This window comes from Drosophila serrata, unplaced genomic scaffold (assembly GCF_035046125.1).
Source record: "Drosophila serrata isolate PLE 108 unplaced genomic scaffold, ASM3504612v1 contig_249, whole genome shotgun sequence".
NCBI classification, from domain to species: domain Eukaryota; kingdom Metazoa; phylum Arthropoda; class Insecta; order Diptera; family Drosophilidae; genus Drosophila; species Drosophila serrata.
Window position 1 is genome coordinate 1,664,747 of NW_028257147.1, and position 18,272 is coordinate 1,683,018.

General features: G+C 36.9%; 1 protein-coding gene and 1 non-coding gene across 3 annotated transcripts in view; one reads left to right on the forward strand and one right to left on the reverse strand.

The window, feature by feature from the left end:
- Positions 1–14,044, forward strand: part of LOC147643662 (uncharacterized) — a 205,872-nt gene extending 191,828 nt beyond the window's left edge. For both annotated transcript variants that reach the window (XM_086832499.1, XM_086832500.1), the window contains one exon: positions 13,062–14,044. In XM_086832499.1, coding sequence (XP_086688625.1) covers positions 13,062–13,276 — 215 coding nt within the window. In that variant the 3' untranslated portion in view covers positions 13,277–14,044. The remainder of the gene's footprint in view (positions 1–13,061) is intronic.
- On the reverse strand, positions 6,753–6,823 carry TRNAG-CCC (transfer RNA glycine (anticodon CCC)). The gene has a single exon. It is a non-coding gene; the product is annotated as a tRNA-Gly (tRNA).
- Positions 14,045–18,272: the final 4,228 nt, after the last annotated feature.

An 18,272-nucleotide genomic window follows, 5' to 3' on the forward strand; every position in this document is an offset into this window, starting at 1 on the left:
CATGTGGCATCGTTTTACATGAGATCCGTGGCGATCCATGGTTTTAAAAAATTGGGCAGAAAGCGTGCTTAATTGTAAAGAAAGTTTCTGTTTCAGCGGGAAATTGGATGGGACTCGCATCGCTGAGCTCGGATCCCAGATCCCACAGCTCAGACATCTCCTCAGGCCCCGGAGAAGCGAACCAAATTGCTAGAGAAATGACACTAACCACGCCCATTTTCTAGGCATTATAGACAAGTGCACCAAGGCGTGAAGTAATGTAAAAAAAAAGTGTGAAAAACCACACACTCATACATCAGTGGTGTGTCTTCGCTGGGGTAATCCCATTTCAGGGATATCACAAATGTATCTAGGTAATTTTAGTAAAATTAATTGCATGCCTCAGACTGGCGAGAGTTTCCTTCAGGGTTTTCCGCTTCATTGGAGTTGAAAACAAGAAAGTTGATGCCAGATCTAGTTTCATTATCTATAAAAGGTCGGCATTGAAGAAGGAATAGTCTTCAATAATACTTTAACTCGCGATAAGTGTTTATTATTAATTTTATAACAGTTACATTCTTAAAAACCATATGATACCAAAGACTCCAGATCTAGTTGGTATAATTCCTACTAGAAAACTATTTATTAAATATATAAAATCATATCTAAATACGTTCTTAAATAAGGGATTACCAGAAATTAAATAAAAATATATTTTCAATTATATTCTTACCATAAAAGTAAATCATTTAAATAATAATTCAACTTAAATCAACCTTTTATAAATTATTCCTCAGTTTTCTGTACTTATAGTAATTGTTTTCCCCCAAAATGGTAACCAAAATGGTATCTCTGATATAATACCAATTTCCTCAGGCAAAATCGATATGAGTTGTTGGCTGGTAATTGCACTGAAGACCCTCATTGAACTTGAAAACATTTATAAAGCAGCCATTTTTCCGGCTCAGCTTTTGGTGGGCGTTGCTCTTGGGGTCCCCGTCTCCATCTCTATGCCAACCTCATTGGCACTGATTCGTTCGGCTCGCCAAAAAGCCAAAAAGCCAGTAACCAAAAAAGGAGAATTAACCACCAAGTGTAATCTTCGCTGGCCAACAACTCGTTCGCCGTGGAACTGGTTTCTTTGCTGCAGTCTTCGTCTTCGGGTGCCTTCTTCTGGTTCGTTTTTTAGCTTTTTCGTATTTTGTTTTTTATTTCTTACCAAATCAGCATCAGCAGCTCTTTAGCGCTCGTTCCCAAAACCAAAGTGTTGGACCAACAAGCAGACCTCCCTCTCGACTTGGCCAGCAAAAAAACCAAAATAAAAAACAAAAAACCGAAACCCGATCGGGGGGCATGTACTTGTCTGGATAGAGTAGCCGCTCTTTTGGCCCGGCTTAGTGGCTCCTCTTTGAGTGGATCTCTGTGTGGCTCTGCCCACTTTTAAGACCAGTTTCGAGTTGGGGTTTTTACGGAGGCGGAGATGGCCAGAAGGCCACCAGAAATCGTCAGGTGATGATCCACCGACGGGTTTTGTATTTAACAATTTTTGGTTAATGAAAAGAGGGTTTATATAAGATTAAATGGGGAAATAATATTTTTATAATTAGAAACTATATAAAAAACTATGTTAAAACAATAATTATAATATAATTTTACTAAGAAATATAGTATATTTTAAAGCTGAAACCTGAAATAAATTAAATCCTTTAATAAACCTCTGATAGTTGATTTTCTAATAATTACAAGATGAATTTTTGTTCATCCGCAGTCAAAATCAAGTTTTAAACCCGCAAGGTCTTATAATATTTTTATTAATTATAATTTATTTTTAAGTATATATAATTTTTCACTCATTATAAAATCATTTTTTTTCACTAAGTAATACTCTTAATGTTATGCCCTTGGGGGCTATTATTACTTTTATTCAGGAGCTTATAACTTATTGAAGGAATCACTTGCAACCATATAAATCATTTATATTCAACAGCATAATTGAAACAGCCATATCCGGTTGAAAATATAATTTTCAACATTTTTTTTGCATTTTTATGTATGCAGATTTAAAAACCAAATAAAAACTAAAATAGGAACGCTTTCCGAATTAAAATGTATGATCTTCCGTTATAATTATTATTTAAAAATAACGATTTAACAAAATAACAATTCCAATTCCAAGATTATTGGAAGTCTGATTTATCAAACTTACCTTTGTTTCCTATTTTCCTCATTTATTTTATTAATTTAACTACAATATACATCAATAAATATAAGTGAGCTCCCAAACAAACAACCTCTTACACCTCTAAAACCCCATTTTAATCCACATCAAATAGACCACCATACATGTTGTGTGTAATCCCCCCAACTAAACCCATTCAGATTCAACTAAAATATGTATAGTAAACGCTTAAATTCACTTTGCTTACCGACGAGATAAAATGTTTATCTAAATTGACACTCAGAGGCAGCGCTTGACTTTGGCTTAGCAACCTGTAATTTGCCATGTAAAATCGATAATCATTCGCAGCACTTTTGTGCACCGCCCACATGGGCTGTCTTAATCTGGGCGTGCCGCCCTGGTCGTGGGGCTGTAAAATTGTAAACAAAATGATTTGCCATAAAATTATCATAATACCGCTTCGAAATGCGCCAACAACATGTTGTCAACGGTTTCGGTGAGGAGTGGAGCGGAGTGGAGGAGCTCCTCTTCCAAAATGTACAAAATATACGAAAATATATAGCCGCTGGCATTGTGACGTCGTCTGTGGGCCATCAAAAAGTGTCCATAAATTCTGGCCCACACACAATTGAACTCTCTGGCCGGGGCCAGGGCCAGGGCCCAAAAATCAAAGCTCCGTTTTTCTTATTTTTTTGATGGCCCCGTAATTATGAGCGAACAGCAGCGGCCAAGAAATCGAGAGATGAGCTGGAAAATTTACATGCAAATCGGATTTCTTTTCCTTCTTTATTTTTCCTTTTTTCTGCGTTGAGAGTTTTTCAGAAAAAATGCCCAAACACATAGGCTGTGGCAAACTGCCTGCCGCATGCAACATCAAAGTGGAAATTAAATGCGCGGTAATTTGGCAAAAGGCTCAAAGGATGCCGGCCATCGCGTCGAGGGAGGAAGGAGGAGGGAAGGATGGGGGGTGGGGTGTGTGTGTGTGTGTGTTCCGAAGGGTGTGGAGGCCCCAGTTGCCTTTGCCAAGATTGCCGCCAAACGTGTACAGGTTTTCGCTCCTCCTTGAAGCTGGCAGCCAGAAACATTTTTTTGTGTGATTACTGATTGAAGTGAGGAGCTGAGAAACTGCAGCTTCAAGGTTCGAATCATGAATGGCACAGCAAGAAAATATATATTACATAAAATATTCCATTAAATATTAAAGAAAAATAATCGTATTCCATGATAGCACTATTACCTAGGTCTGTAATTAATAATTTCAAATTTTGCTTACCATTTAATAGGGGGAATTTGTTCTTTGCTTAGTTCCTAGATTAGTTTTTTTCTTATCATATATATCATTCTACCCTCTCTCCTGGAACTCTTTTATTTTAATTTTATAATAAATAATATTAAAGAAAACCATCTACACATTTTCCCAGTGTCTGAAACAACCTCGCTTGTCCGAACTTCATTTGCGAATTTAAATTACGTCCCGTGTGTAATTTGTATTCGGTCAACAACAGCTTTGATAACTCTTTTTTGCACATCAACGTGTTTGGTATTGAAGTATCTTTCCAACTATTTATTATTACCACTTGAGCGGCTTTTATTTTCCGCTTCTAAGCGATATTGCCATCCAATATGCTCCGTGATTTCCTCAGATGGCATGCGTTGCATTGCCTTTTCCATTGACGTTGCGTTAAGAACCCCCTCGAGATTGAGCTCGTTTAATTACCAACATCAATACTGGAATGTGGCAAATGCGAATGGGCAGTTGGCATGCAACATGTGCATTTCACCAATAAAAGCGCTAATACATAACTTTTATGCAGTGCCAGCCCGCGGGCTGAAATCCAGTAAGCCACCTCGGACTCTCGGCACTCGTAATCGTGCATCGAGGAGCATTTGCCTTCCCTTCTTGGTATCCATTCGATTTTCCTGCACACGACGACGAGTGCTTTTCTAGACCAAAATCATTGGATGAGATTCAGGGGGAGGGAGGGGAAAATATGAGGGGCTTTTTGGGGCCCTGGGCCAGGACTCCCCGAGGTGTGAAACCCTCTTGTCATTTGCCGTAAGTGAGCAGCAGGAATGCTTACTAAGTGGAAGGCCAGAAAGCCTGCACAGTGATTTGGGCTTGGAGAAGAAAATATTATAAGAATATATCCCAGGTAAAGATTGTAGAAATCAAAAACACCTTTATGTTTCAATATCGTGACCTACAAATAATATTATTAAATTCGTATTCCCGAATTATTTAGGTACATATTTCAGAAATATGAATTTAACAATATTATTTGTAGGTCAGGATATTAAATGATGACATTTCCTTTCATAATAAATACAGTTATTAAACAAACACTTGAATAAATAAATCCATAATAGCCAAAATGAATATCTTAGTTGTAAAGTTGTAAATTATTAGCTTTCAACAAAATTATATATGATACAATTAAAGATAAATGATTAAATTAGTCTGAATCGATATCAGCAATATACATTAATAAAATTATAGATTAATATCCATAATCGTAGGTACTATTTATTGTAATTACAAAACCAATAGTAATATTTGTGTTGTATTTTTTAATGCCAAGTATATTTATAATTCTCTGATATATAAGTTTATATATATTTGCTCTGATTCTTTTAAATTAACTCATACTATATGTGAACTTAATCACTTTCTGTGGACATGAACCAGTTTGCCTTATATAAATTTCCTTTACATGCAAGGCACTTTATATGCAAATGAAACGAATGCCTTATTAAAATCGTTTTAAGCTATAAAATTGTACATGGCTAGCCGTCTGGATTAAATAACTATTTATTAAGTAATCGGTTGTAAAATAAATTACAATCGATCAAGATTAGTTAAACCATTTCCATGGACTTAAATTGGTTTAGATATTTGTGTTTTGCAACTACAGAGTATTTTATTTAAGACTTGTGAACTAATTTCATGATCTTTTCAAGGAAGAATGATATTTTATTTTACTAAAAATTCCTTTCTTAATTTAAAAAGAATATATTTAGACCACTGTTCAGAGTGCCCCACCAAGTAATCAGGAATGCCTTTGACTGTTTTGTCCAGAACAGATCACAAAACAGGTAAAGGTGGAAGGCTAGGGTAAGGTAATGCCAAGCTAAAGGCAGGGCTCCAGGTGAGAGAGTAAGGAGCTCGGAGGAGGAACTGTGGCAAGGCGCAAGTCCTGTTGCGATTTGCAACATTTTTATGATGATTTAGCATTCGCCTGCGGAGACAGTCCAGCGACTGCTGCAGTTTCTACAGTTGCTGCTGTTGCTTCTTGGGGATCCCCCCCAGTATATATAGCCATAAAATCGTGTGACATATCCGCAATTTTTCAAGCTGCCCGCGCATGCGTTCAAGTGTCGAAGCCGGACTTAAAGCCTGGCTCACCCGCTGCGATCGCGAGAACCCCCAATACCAATCTCGATACCAACTCTCAAGTTTTCGCTGGAAAAGTGTCAAAGCAATTTGTTCAAGCAGCCGTTAATTTGTGTGGGCGTTATATTCCGCAGAAATTTTGTGGCACCCGGAACGCCTCCGAAAAAATAGCGACGACAAATGCTTTCAATAGTCAGTCAGTCGACGGGCGATTGTTTTTCACGCCGATAACCATCATCGATGCCATCTGATTTTCGGATATTTCGCAGCGCGCCCACGCCATGCGATTTGCATTCGAATTTTGCAGTTGGCAGTTGGCAGTTGCCAACTAATTGCGGCCAATAATTCTGGCATTCCCTCTCTCTCTCTTTCGGCCAACTGCTGACAAATTATTTATGATATAAATTTTGTGGCTAGCCCGCTCATTTTTTGGCTAGACAAATTACCACTATTAGTCTGGCACTGCGAACGCGATAATGAATTATATGAATATATGTGAGTCTGTCTGGTGTCTGGTATTTAATTATATCGGTCCACGATTGACTGGCTTTTTGGTGACCTTCACATGGGGTGACCTTTTTCTTAGTGGGTTTTTGGTGGCATCAAATTGAGATAATTCTATACTATATCAGGGTATTATAGTTTTAGTCAGATGCTTTTTATTTTGTGAAGGAGTCATTTCCCACCCTATTAATCATATACATTTTTGATCAGCATCGAAAGCTGAGTTTATCTACATAGTCATGTCTGGTTGAAAATAAAATTTTCAAAATTTTCGCAAAAATAGATAAGAGGTTACACCGTTAAAATGTTCAAAAATTCGCAAAAAACGTAATTTGTTTTAAAAAAGAAATGGAGTATGCGCAATAAAAACTAACATAAGAACGATTTCCGAATTCAAATTTATCCCTTTTTGGCTTAGTTTTGAAGGTTTTAAGATTTGATTGGTTGAAAATTTGTCTTATAAAAATATTCACAAATCTCGATTCAATGAATGCGAATATTTTAATATTAGTTATGATCGATTTGTCCCTTTTTGTTTAAGTTTCAATAAAATGATTATTTCACTTCAAATGTATCATTAAATCTTAATAAAATGTGGCAATCGAAGTTTTAATTTAAAAATTAAAAATTTTATAAAATTAAAACAGCTTTAATTACTAAAAAATGTTGATAAATGACAATTAAAAAACTCGAACCCTTTGCATCGGCCGGGAATCGAACCCGGATCACTTGCGTGGGAGGCAAGCATTCTACCACTGAACCACCGATGCTTCGATGTGGGTGGCAGGAAAATTATGAAATATAAAGGTAAAGATACTTGTAACAAGGCAAAATTGCAAACTGCAAAAGAATAGACCTTGCAGATATTTTCTATAAAAAAATGCATATAATAAATACCAAATATATAATAACAAACCTAAAGCTTAATAAAGGAACTCCTGAAACGTTTTGTCGCCCAGCTGGCTGCCTTGATTCCCATCAAAGACCTCAATAAAAGCTCTTCCAGCTGCCCCAGCTGAGCGTGATAATGGGGGATGTCCGGTGAATGAGGATATCAAGGATAGCGACTTGGAATGGTGGGAGTTCTCCGGAGGAGTGAGGAGCGAGGAGCGAGACGGGTGCCGATGCCACTGCCGGAGGCCTTTGAGCCAACTGGCGATTCCTTTTGTTCTATGCCGTCAACGCTAAACACTCACGTCAGCCAATAAATCCACTTCAGTGTGCGCCAATCGAGGGATCTCACTCGGGAGTTCTGTTCTGCATTTCGCACAGCTTCCAAATGGACCAGGATCCCAGTCCGAAAAGGGGTTAAGAGGAGGCAGCGGGTTAAAGCCGGTTTCCCTTTAGGTGTCAAAAGCAATAAAACGCCGGCCTGTAATCAACGCGATCCTAAATAGGTGTACAAATTACACCAAAGTCCTTAATTATAGCGAAACCGCCAGCGACCAAGATTTGCTTTTGCACTGAAAAGAAACGGAACTAACTAACACGGAATGTGTTTAATAACTATTTTCCAGAGTATTAGGTATCTTTATTTAGAATGTTAAACTCGCTTTAGATACTTCTTTTGCCATTAGTGTCAGGTAATCTAACATAATAAATACAATACAGTATTCTTCTTAAGTATTGCAATCAAAACTTAATAAGCCAAAGTATAAGCCACTTAAAACCTATAAAATTAACCTATTATTATTATAATATATTTAGTTAACATTTATTAGATCAATTGTTATATATTTATAATAGATTTTTGCCAGTGCAGTTCTCCACTGCCAGCTTAGGCTCAGCTCCCATCCCAAGTTTAACCACAAAACGCCATCGTGATGGTCTTGGCCCTGTCGCTGGCTGTTTACTCTCAGATCTCGCTTCTTGGTTCTCGGTTCTGGGTTCTCGTCTCTTGGATTCTCAATCCTCCCAACTCCTTGGTTGAGTTCTCCTCGACTAAGCCAAGACCTGCTCTCGTAGCAAACTATTAAGAATTTGGCACGGTCGCTGCTGCCGTGGCGTATAACTTACACCCAGATCGATCAGTGCAATTGGTGTAAATGTACTTGGCCGCAACAGGAACGAGCTAAGGAGAGGGTGAAGCTGAAGCTATCAGAGGGCTCTGGCACTTGTAGTTGGCGCTCGTCGTTGGGTTTTGTTCTTTTTGTTTTTGGTGGAGCGGAGGAAGGCTGGACGCCTCCTTCTTTTGGCCATGCCGCACGTTCGTGCTGCGAAAATTACATTTGATCGATTTGATCGGCGCTACAAGATCAAAGGAAATGAAAGACGGCGACGAGAACGCCGACGCGGATGTCGGTGCGGATGTTTCGCGGATATATAACCAACTATAGCGGATGCAGAGCGATCTGGACATGTTTTGTTTTATGTTTTTGTTATGCCTTAGATGGCTAAGTATTTTGGTATTATCATATTTGTTGGTAATGGAAAGAAGTTAGGGATTTTTGTAGGAAGGGTTTTAGTAGGTTGAAGAGTGGTAAGTGGTTGAATAATTAAGAAAATCATTAAATTTCATTAAGAATAAATTAGTTTAAGGAAGTATGGAGCTAGTAATGTAGAAGCTTTTCTTTAGCAAGTTCTTTATTTTTAAACCTCTCTGTAGAAGTACCTCTAATTTATTTGTATCTTTAGATTAAAAGGCAGTCTTGTTCTATTCTTAGTGCATCTTAAGAGTGAAAAGACATTAAAAATTAGTATAATATTGGTATATTTTATGGATAACAAACAGCATATTTATTTTGCAATAATACCTATTTAAAATATGACCTTAAATGTTTCTTCTTAAAGTTTGAAAGAAAGAACCAATAACACAAAAGTCTTTACAATTTTTAAGAAAGCTTAAAGCTGCCAAATCTAAATATTTAAAAAGAATATTTAAATATTCCCAAAGTCTCCCAGAGTTACATGCATTTTTTCGCCACCACTTTCAAGAGCAAACACATCGATGGCTTTATCTGGCTGTCCGGCATCTAGAATGGCCAGCCATTTGCGATGTAACTTATGGCCAACATCAGTGGCACAATTAAAATCATTTAGAGGCCAATTAAATTTCGTTAGCGGCATTAAAATCTCGGGTCACATGAGAACCATTTCGCATGCAGCTATTGAGGCAGATAGAGAAGGGCTCTCTGGTCTGGTCTCTGGTCACTGGCCACTGACAATTAAACCAAAAATGCTGCTGTTGAATGCATGTCTAGTAGAGTCCTGGCGCTGGCATTGTGGTGTCCTGCGAGAATGGTCATTGCCCCCCCTAACCGAAACCCGCTCCTTTTTGGCTTTTTCTAGTCCACGGGTGCGTGCATTTGGCCAAAAGTGCGTGTCGTTGGACGATTTGGCTCAAATTGGCCCCCAAACCCCCGGCCTCGGTCCCGGCCAGATTCAGATTGTGTGTGTGTGAGTGTGTGTGGCAGCTGGGGTCGCCATTAGAGGCGCTGAGCGATGAGCATGGGAATTTCAATTAGACGAAGTGCCCAGGGAGAAATCTTTCCCACCACTCGCCAATTATTTTGCTGTGATTTTCTGGGACTGCTGTTCGCTTCTGCTTCTGCTTTTGACTCTCTTGAGTTTTTTTGTGGATTTTTTAAAGTCACTTGAAGAAAATGTGCGCCAAAAATTTGATGATTTATTGATGTATAGGTTTAAATATTGTGCGTAAAATATTGTTGAGGTTAAATTTATTATTAGTTTGTTAATTCATTAATTTGTAAAGATTTTCTATAATTTCTGAGAGCGAAAAAGAGTGAGTTTAGTTTCGAAAATAATACAAATTAATAGGGAAGTAATTTAGGAATAATAATACCCATTGAAACTGATACGATAAGGACTACTTTGACATTTTAAATTACTTAAAATCGGACATTGGATTAAGAAAGTAATTAAAATATAATTATAAATCATTTTAAAAAAGCTTCTGGTTGTATCCCAACTCTTCTACTTGCTGATACTATATATTTATAAATAATATCTTGAAAAAATAAAAACCCATAACCAGTCATTTACTTTTTCTCTCTGTACCTGAAGTGACTTCGCTGTTGCCAAATAAAATAAATTCACACAAAAAATTACACATCGGCATCCGTGTGCCGCCTACGTGGTCAGTTGTTATTTTGTTGTTTCCTATTTTCCACCATCTCATCTCCGGCTACCGATGATGGCTCGGGTGAGGTGGCATTCAATTTTCTACAAATTTGCCACTCTTTCTCCCGCTGCGAGTCGCAGTGCAACTTTCACAGCTTCTTCGGTAGAGAGAAGCCACTCCATTCGGCCATTATTGGGTAGCTGGGCACGGGGTATCTGCATTCGGTACGCCTCCAAATCGAATCATTTGCGCATAAGTTATGGTCACAAAGTTTGCCGGTTGCCAGTTGCCGGTTGCCTATTTTCCCCGCCCCTGGTCCCCCCATATTTTGTGTGTCGTGCGTGCTGAATTTTCCCTCGCTTACCGTTACCAAGTGGAAATGGCCACGGCTCGTTGGCATTTCGCCTGGCTACCTATCTCTAAGAGTTCCTCGAATTAACTCAGCCCAGGCCGTGGGCCCTAGGTTCGAGCTGGGGATCCCTTGATCTCTGTCAGAGTTAAGGGGTCTTGGGCTAAGCAAATTTCACACTTCAACTGCAGTAACAAAGAGATGCCGAAGATATTGGTATTATAGAAATCTAGTGGGATCTGTGAGCTGGAAAATATTGCCAAGAGATCGATGGATACCTTGAAGGGTGGCTAAACTTAACCAAAGAGACTTATATGTTACTCAAAAATATATTTGCAATATGAAAATAAGCTGCTTTTTATGCACATACCTTTCATTTATAATTTCAAATTGATTATTTGATTAGAAATTACAGCAACTAACTCAATTTCTTCACTCAAAAGAAAGCTCTGTCTCTCTAAGTACGCTTATTAATTAAATCCAATGGATTTCAACCGCTGTCTGTCACAAAGCCGCTGGCATTCGTCATCATCGTGATCATCATCCCCGTCCAAGTGCCATCAACATTAACCCAAATGAGCCGAGGAGATCCGAATATTAAGCTTTGAGCTGGAGCAACGCCCCAGTTCCACTTGCAAATTAATAACCTTTCACCTTGGGTTTTAATTTAAATTCTCCGCAACCGATCCGGGTTCCGGGACCTCCCATCCTTAAAACCTTCGTCAAAAGGGAGCAGGCTCTGCCCGCTTCCCATTCCCTCTGACATTTCAAATTTCGCAAATGTCAAGAGCCGCTGCTCATTTGTCTGCTCAGCCTCGGCCGTGAGTCGCGCTTTTTAACACTTTTCACTTAGGCCTGAGCTCAGTGCAAGGCCTCCTTGCCAGCGGCCAAAAAAAAAAACGAAATGCCAAGACCAAGACCAAACAGAAAGCCGACCAAGAAGTGATGACCGGGTCCGGGACCTGGAGCTGATGCTGACCCAGCTTGGCTTTCCCGGCGATGGTAAATCATTTCACAGTCTATCAATTAGCGTGGCGATCGCGTCAGCAGGATCAAGGTACAGTGGTATATGCTAATTATATTTATGTTTTCTATATAAAATCGATATAAAAACATAGTTGGAAAGTGTTAAGTGAGAATACCGAAAATGCTCCTTAATAATATGATATTTCCTCATATTCCTTTAGTTTTGTTTATGCCAACTCCACTGTGCCTGGTTGTGGGCCATATTTCATAATGCCCACTAGCTGCTTTTGGCCACGTTTGGTGAGCCACAGCTGTCCACCGACTCTGACCAGTTAGTCGCCCCAAACCTGACGATCCTTGGATACGCGATCTGGCGGACACAGACCCGGTCCGCTCCTATGACCTTAGGGGGCTGGCAAAGGTGGTCTCGCTGATTGCTTACGTCTGCGCTACTCATAAAATTTCAATTAATCTGCGTGTCACTGCGATGGCAACAGCCACACCACACTCACGGCGCGTCTCTCTTCATTTCTTTGGCAACGCTAAATGGCAGAAAAACACTGGAAAATATACTTCTAAAATATATTCATTCGTTAATAAATATTTATTACAATTTCTTATAACTTCCCAGACGTCTTAAGACTTTAGGTAATCAGAATGTATAATTATAATGTATATATTTATATTCTTCAAGGTCCCTTAATACATTTTATAATTTCTCCAAGTGCTCGCATATTTAATTAAACACAAGACACATTTCTTAGGGGGCTGTGTTGTTGGCCTGTATTAATAATAAGCCTTCAGTTTCCTCCGGCTTAGCCAGATTATAATCTCGCGAGTCGAATCTTGGGCTATGTATGCCTGGCGGGCAGGCAGGCGAGTCAGAAACTCGCACACAAATTAATCTTCTTCAAATTAGCATCTTGATTAGCCAATGAAATGTGTAACCCGGGCCCCGAAGAGATCGCAGTTCGCTATAAAAATCAACAGAGAACGAACGCGACGTCTGATGATCATTGATCATTTTCTTCGTCGTTTCCCTGTGACTCCCATTCCGTAAATATTTCGAATCCAAATCCAAATGCGACTCCCAATCGGTTCGCATGGCTCTGCTGTTGATGTGATTACAATAATTAATCTTGCCCGAGATTATTGTTTCTCCCAGTCAGCTAAACCAGCAGCAAATTCGAGTTTTACACTGGAAGAATACACTGGGATTGGGTTTTAAATTAGGTTTAGGAAACTGTACATGTAATAGGATTTATTTTCTGTATTATAATCTTGTAATTTTGTTATATAATTGTATTTAGAAGCTTGTAACTCTAAAAATCACATTTTTGAAGTTTTTACAAAAAAAGATAAAGGGTTACAACGTTAAAATTTTAAAAAATTGTCAAAAAATACAATATTTTAAATACAGTATGCAGAATTGCTAATCAAAATTAGCACAAAACTGCTTTCCAAAATATAATGCATTTTTGTCTTGACTATGATCATTATTATAGCTTACTTTAACGACCATTTTAAGGTATTCTTTTTTGTATATTTAAAGGAAATATTTTACACCTAATTTAATAAAATATTAATATGTACAACATTTTATTTCTTTCAGTGCAACCGTGTAGTTTCTCGCCGGGATCGGTGCCATTTCCCCAAAGGCGCCAGCTACGGGCCTGGCGTCAAATTAAGTGTTTGTGTCGCTCGCCATTAATCACGGCCTATCACAAATTTCGATATGAAAAAGTGTTTTGTATATCAAAGCAACAGCAACAGCAACAGCAACAGCAACAGCAACAGCAAGAGCAACATGGCAAACGGGCAACATGAACATAAACATAACAAGCCCAGGAACAACTTGCTCCATGTCGCGTTGCACATATGGGTGTTCGTTCATTTATTTACATTTCCCCCGATCTCGGCCTGGAAATGTCACCTGCTGTGCCGACACACACCGCACACACATGTTGCTGGCCCGGATGCTTCCTGGTCAGAGGAATCCCACCTTTGATGGATGATGGACAACATCTCAGGGCCTCAGATCGATATGTGTTTGAATTTGGAATCATTGTGGAGGCCAAGAGCTACCGAAAAAGTCGCCGGGAAAGTGCCTAAGATCGATCTCCCTCTCTGGTTTTTATCTCCCCTGTAAAATCCTTGAATTTATTAACTGAATAATTGCACACTAAATTGGCACTGGCTGGTGGCCATAAACCTTGGCCAAAACTCGTTTAGCTTACGGTTTATATCGAGCACACCACAACCATGCTTGCAACTGCAACAACTTTGGGCAATTATTTACAATAATAAGTGCAACAATATAAATGCGAGTGACCACTTGAGCTTTTCAACACCTTGGAGCCAAGAGTGTGCCGCTGTGACACCTGCAATCGTGACAGCCAGCTGCAGCCGCTGCTTCGAGCCAAATTAAAAAGCAATTTCCGAAGTTCAACACCTTGGTCAATTTGCCGATGCGGTTTCTCTTCCCCCCTCTCTTTTACAGTTAATGCAAGTCTTGTCTGCCGTGTCTCCTCGTAATCTGTCAATCTGGAAGTCGCAATCCAGATTTGAACAATAAATTAAATAAAAAAAACTGAAAAACTTTAGTTGTTTAGATGTTATTACAAGGCTTAAAACATGATGGTAGGTATTTCAAAATTCCTGGAATCAGAAACCAATCATAATTAAGCTTAAAATATTTACATTCTTTGAATTGATATTTATTGATATTTTTATAAACTTAATAACTAAGCCACAAAACATTAATTAAAATGAATTCGGAAAGCGATCATATTCCTATTCCTGTGCGATGCATATTTGTTCTAACAGCAAGATAGAGATCTCTGGTGGCAGAGATTTTGCCCCAGCAGTAGAATTTAGCTAAATTAACATCACGGTTGGCAAGGGAGATACGATTTTTTACGTTATATATTTCAAATTTAGCGCCTAAGCCAGACTTGCCTGACCAATCACTTGTACTTACAATGTGTTTTAATGGCGCCTCCTTGCGTCATACGGAGCAAACTACTTTTGTCGTCAAATTAAGCGTCAACGCCTAGAGTTGCCAGACCTATATTAACTTGTTCCTTGATTATACTGCTAAGCACCAGATGGCGCAATTAAACGTTCCTTAGCGCCATCTGGTGCAGAACACTAGAAAGTTGAACAGTTTTACATTTCTCGAACAGTTTTGAGGCTATTGTACACTGGATAAACAGTATATAATAAATAGAGAAAAATGGTTTAGTTTGTTTTTAATTCTGAATAAAAGATTTAAAAAACGTGATAAATCCCAGAAAAATATGTGTTTTAAAGAAAATAAGCTATTTCGTCTTAATTTCGTTGATAGTAAAATACTAAAATAATCTTTAAATTAACCTTCAATTTAGATTAAATATTAAAAAAATTATATTCTTATTTAAAATTTTTCCGTTTTTCTTTTGGTTTGATATAAGCATAAAAGTAAAGCCGCCTTTCCGCAGTTAAATAAAACAAAAATTTTACAAAAATTATATATTTTGACAATTTCAAAAATGTTAACGATAACGGGTTACCTTATCTATTTTTGCAAAAAAATTAATAAATCGTCAAAAGAAAATCACATCATAAATGTGGTATGCAGTTTTATTCAGTTAAAAATTAACATACAAACATACGAACGCTTTCCGAATTGAAATTAATGCATTTTTGGCTTAGTTATGACATTTTTACACTTTGATTTGTCCTAAAATTTGCATATAAAAATATTGTTAATAACGATTAAAAAATGGGATTTCACTTTCAGTCCGAAGCTTCAAAGAAAGTGAAGGAGTCATTTCCGAGCCTATAAATCATACATATTCTTGATCAGCATCAACAGGGGAATCTTTTAAGCTTTATCCGACCGAAAAAAATTTTTTTCTGAAATTTCCCATTTTTCGGAAATTAGGAAAGGGGTTACATCATTAAAATTTGCAAAAATCGGACAAAAATTCACGTTTTAAATGGAGTATGCAGTTTTAATACCCTGCTAAAAATTAACATACGAACGCTTTCCGAATTGAAATTAATGCATTTTTGGCTTAGTTATGACATTTTTACACTTTGATTTGTACTAAAATTTGCATATAAAAATATTGTTAATAACGACTAAAAAATGGGATTTCACTTTCAGTCCGAAGCTTAAAAGAAAGTGAAGGAGTCATTTCCGAGCCTATAAATCATACATATTCTTGATCAGCATCAACAGGGGAATCTTTTAAGCTTTATGCGGCCGAAAAAATTTTTTTTCTGAAATTTCCCATTTTTCGGAAATTAGGAAAGGGGTTACATCATTAAAATTTGCAAAAATCGGCCAAAAATTCACGTTTTAAATGGAGTATGCAGTTTTATTAGCCTGCTAAAAATTAACATACGAACGCTTTCCGAATTGAAATTAATGCATTTTTGGCTTAGTTATGACATTTTTACACTTTGATTTGTACTAAAATTTGCATATAAAAATATTTTTAATAACGACTAAAAAATGGGATTTCACTTTCAGTCCGAAGCTTAAAAGAAAGTGAAGGAGTCATTTCCGAGCCTATAAATCATACATATTCTTGATCAGCATCAACAGGGGAATCTTTTAAGCTTTATCCGACCGAAAAAAATTTTTTTCTGAAATTTCCCATTTTTCTGAAATTAGGAAAGGGGTTACATCATTAAAATTTGCAAAAATCGGCCAAAAATTCACGTTTTAAATGGAGTATGCAGTTTTAATACCCTGCTAAAAATTAACATACGAACGCTTTCCGAATTGAAATTAATGCATTTTTGGCTTAGTTATGACATTTTTACACTTTGATTTGTACTAAAATTTGCATATAAAAATATTGTTAATAACGACTAAAAAATGGGATTTCACTTTCAGTCCGAAGCTTAAAAGAAAGTGAAGGAGTCATTTCCGAGCCTATAAATCATACATATTCTTGATCAGCATCAACAGGGGAATCTTTTAAGCTTTATGCGGCCGAAAAAATTTTTTTTCTGAAATTTCCCATTTTTCGGAAATTAGGAAAGGGGTTACATCATTAAAATTTGCAAAAATCGGCCAAAAATTCACGTTTTAAATGGAGTATGCAGTTTTAATACCCTGCTAAAAATTAACATACGAACGCTTTCCGAATTGAAATTAATGCATTTTTGGCTTAGTTATGACATTTTTACACTTTGATTTGTACTAAAATTTGCATATAAAAATATTGTTAATAACGACTAAAAAATGGGATTTCACTTTCAGTCCGAAGCTTAAAAGAAAGTGAAGGAGTCATTTCCGAGCCTATAAATCATACATATTCTTGATCAGCATCAACAGGGGAATCTTTTAAGCTTTATGCGGCCGAAAAAATTTTTTTTCTGAAATTTCCCATTTTTCGGAAATTAGGAAAGGGGTTACATCATTAAAATTTGCAAAAATCGGCCAAAAATTCACGTTTTAAATGGAGTATGCAGTTTTATTAGCCTGCTAAAAATTAACATACGAACGCTTTCCGAATTGAAATTAATGCATTTTTGGCTTAGTTATGACATTTTTACACTTTGATTTGTACTAAAATTTGCATATAAAAATATTTTTAATAACGACTAAAAAATGGGATTTCACTTTCAGTCCGAAGCTTAAAAGAAAGTGAAGGAGTCATTTCCGAGCCTATAAATCATACATATTCTTGATCAGCATCAACAGGGGAATCTTTTAAGCTTTATCCGACCGAAAAAAATTTTTTTCTGAAATTTCCCATTTTTCTGAAATTAGGAAAGGGGTTACATCATTAAAATTTGCAAAAATCGGCCAAAAATTCACGTTTTAAATGGAGTATGCAGTTTTAATACCCTGCTAAAAATTAACATACGAACGCTTTCCGAATTGAAATTAATGCATTTTTGGCTTAGTTATGACATTTTTACACTTTGATTTGTACTAAAATTTGCATATAAAAATATTGTTAATAACGACTAAAAAATGGGATTTCACTTTCAGTCCGAAGCTTAAAAGAAAGTGAAGGAGTCATTTCCGAGCCTATAAATCATACATATTCTTGATCAGCATCAACAGGGGAATCTTTTAAGCTTTATGCGGCCGAAAAAATTTTTTTTCTGAAATTTCCCATTTTTCGGAAATTAGGAAAGGGGTTACATCATTAAAATTTGCAAAAATCGGCCAAAAATTCACGTTTTAAATGGAGTATGCAGTTTTATTAGCCTGCTAAAAATTAACATACGAACGCTTTCCGAATTGAAATTAATGCATTTTTGGCTTAGTTATGACATTTTTACACTTTGATTTGTACTAAAATTTGCATATAAAAATATTTTTAATAACGACTAAAAAATGGGATTTCACTTTCAGTCCGAAGCTTAAAAGAAAGTGAAGGAGTCATTTCCGAGCCTATAAATCATACATATTCTTGATCAGCATCAACAGGGGAATCTTTTAAGCTTTATCCGACCGAAAAAAATTTTTTTCTGAAATTTCCCATTTTTCTGAAATTAGGAAAGGGGTTACATCATTAAAATTTGCAAAAATCGGCCAAAAATTCACGTTTTAAATGGAGTATGCAGTTTTAATACCCTGCTAAAAATTAACATACGAACGCTTTCCGAATTGAAATTAATGCATTTTTGGCTTAGTTATGACATTTTTACACTTTGATTTGTACTAAAATTTGCATATAAAAATATTGTTAATAACGACTAAAAAATGGGATTTCACTTTCAGTCCGAAGCTTAAAAGAAAGTGAAGGAGTCATTTCCGAGCCTATAAATCATACATATTCTTGATCAGCATCAACAGGGGAATCTTTTAAGC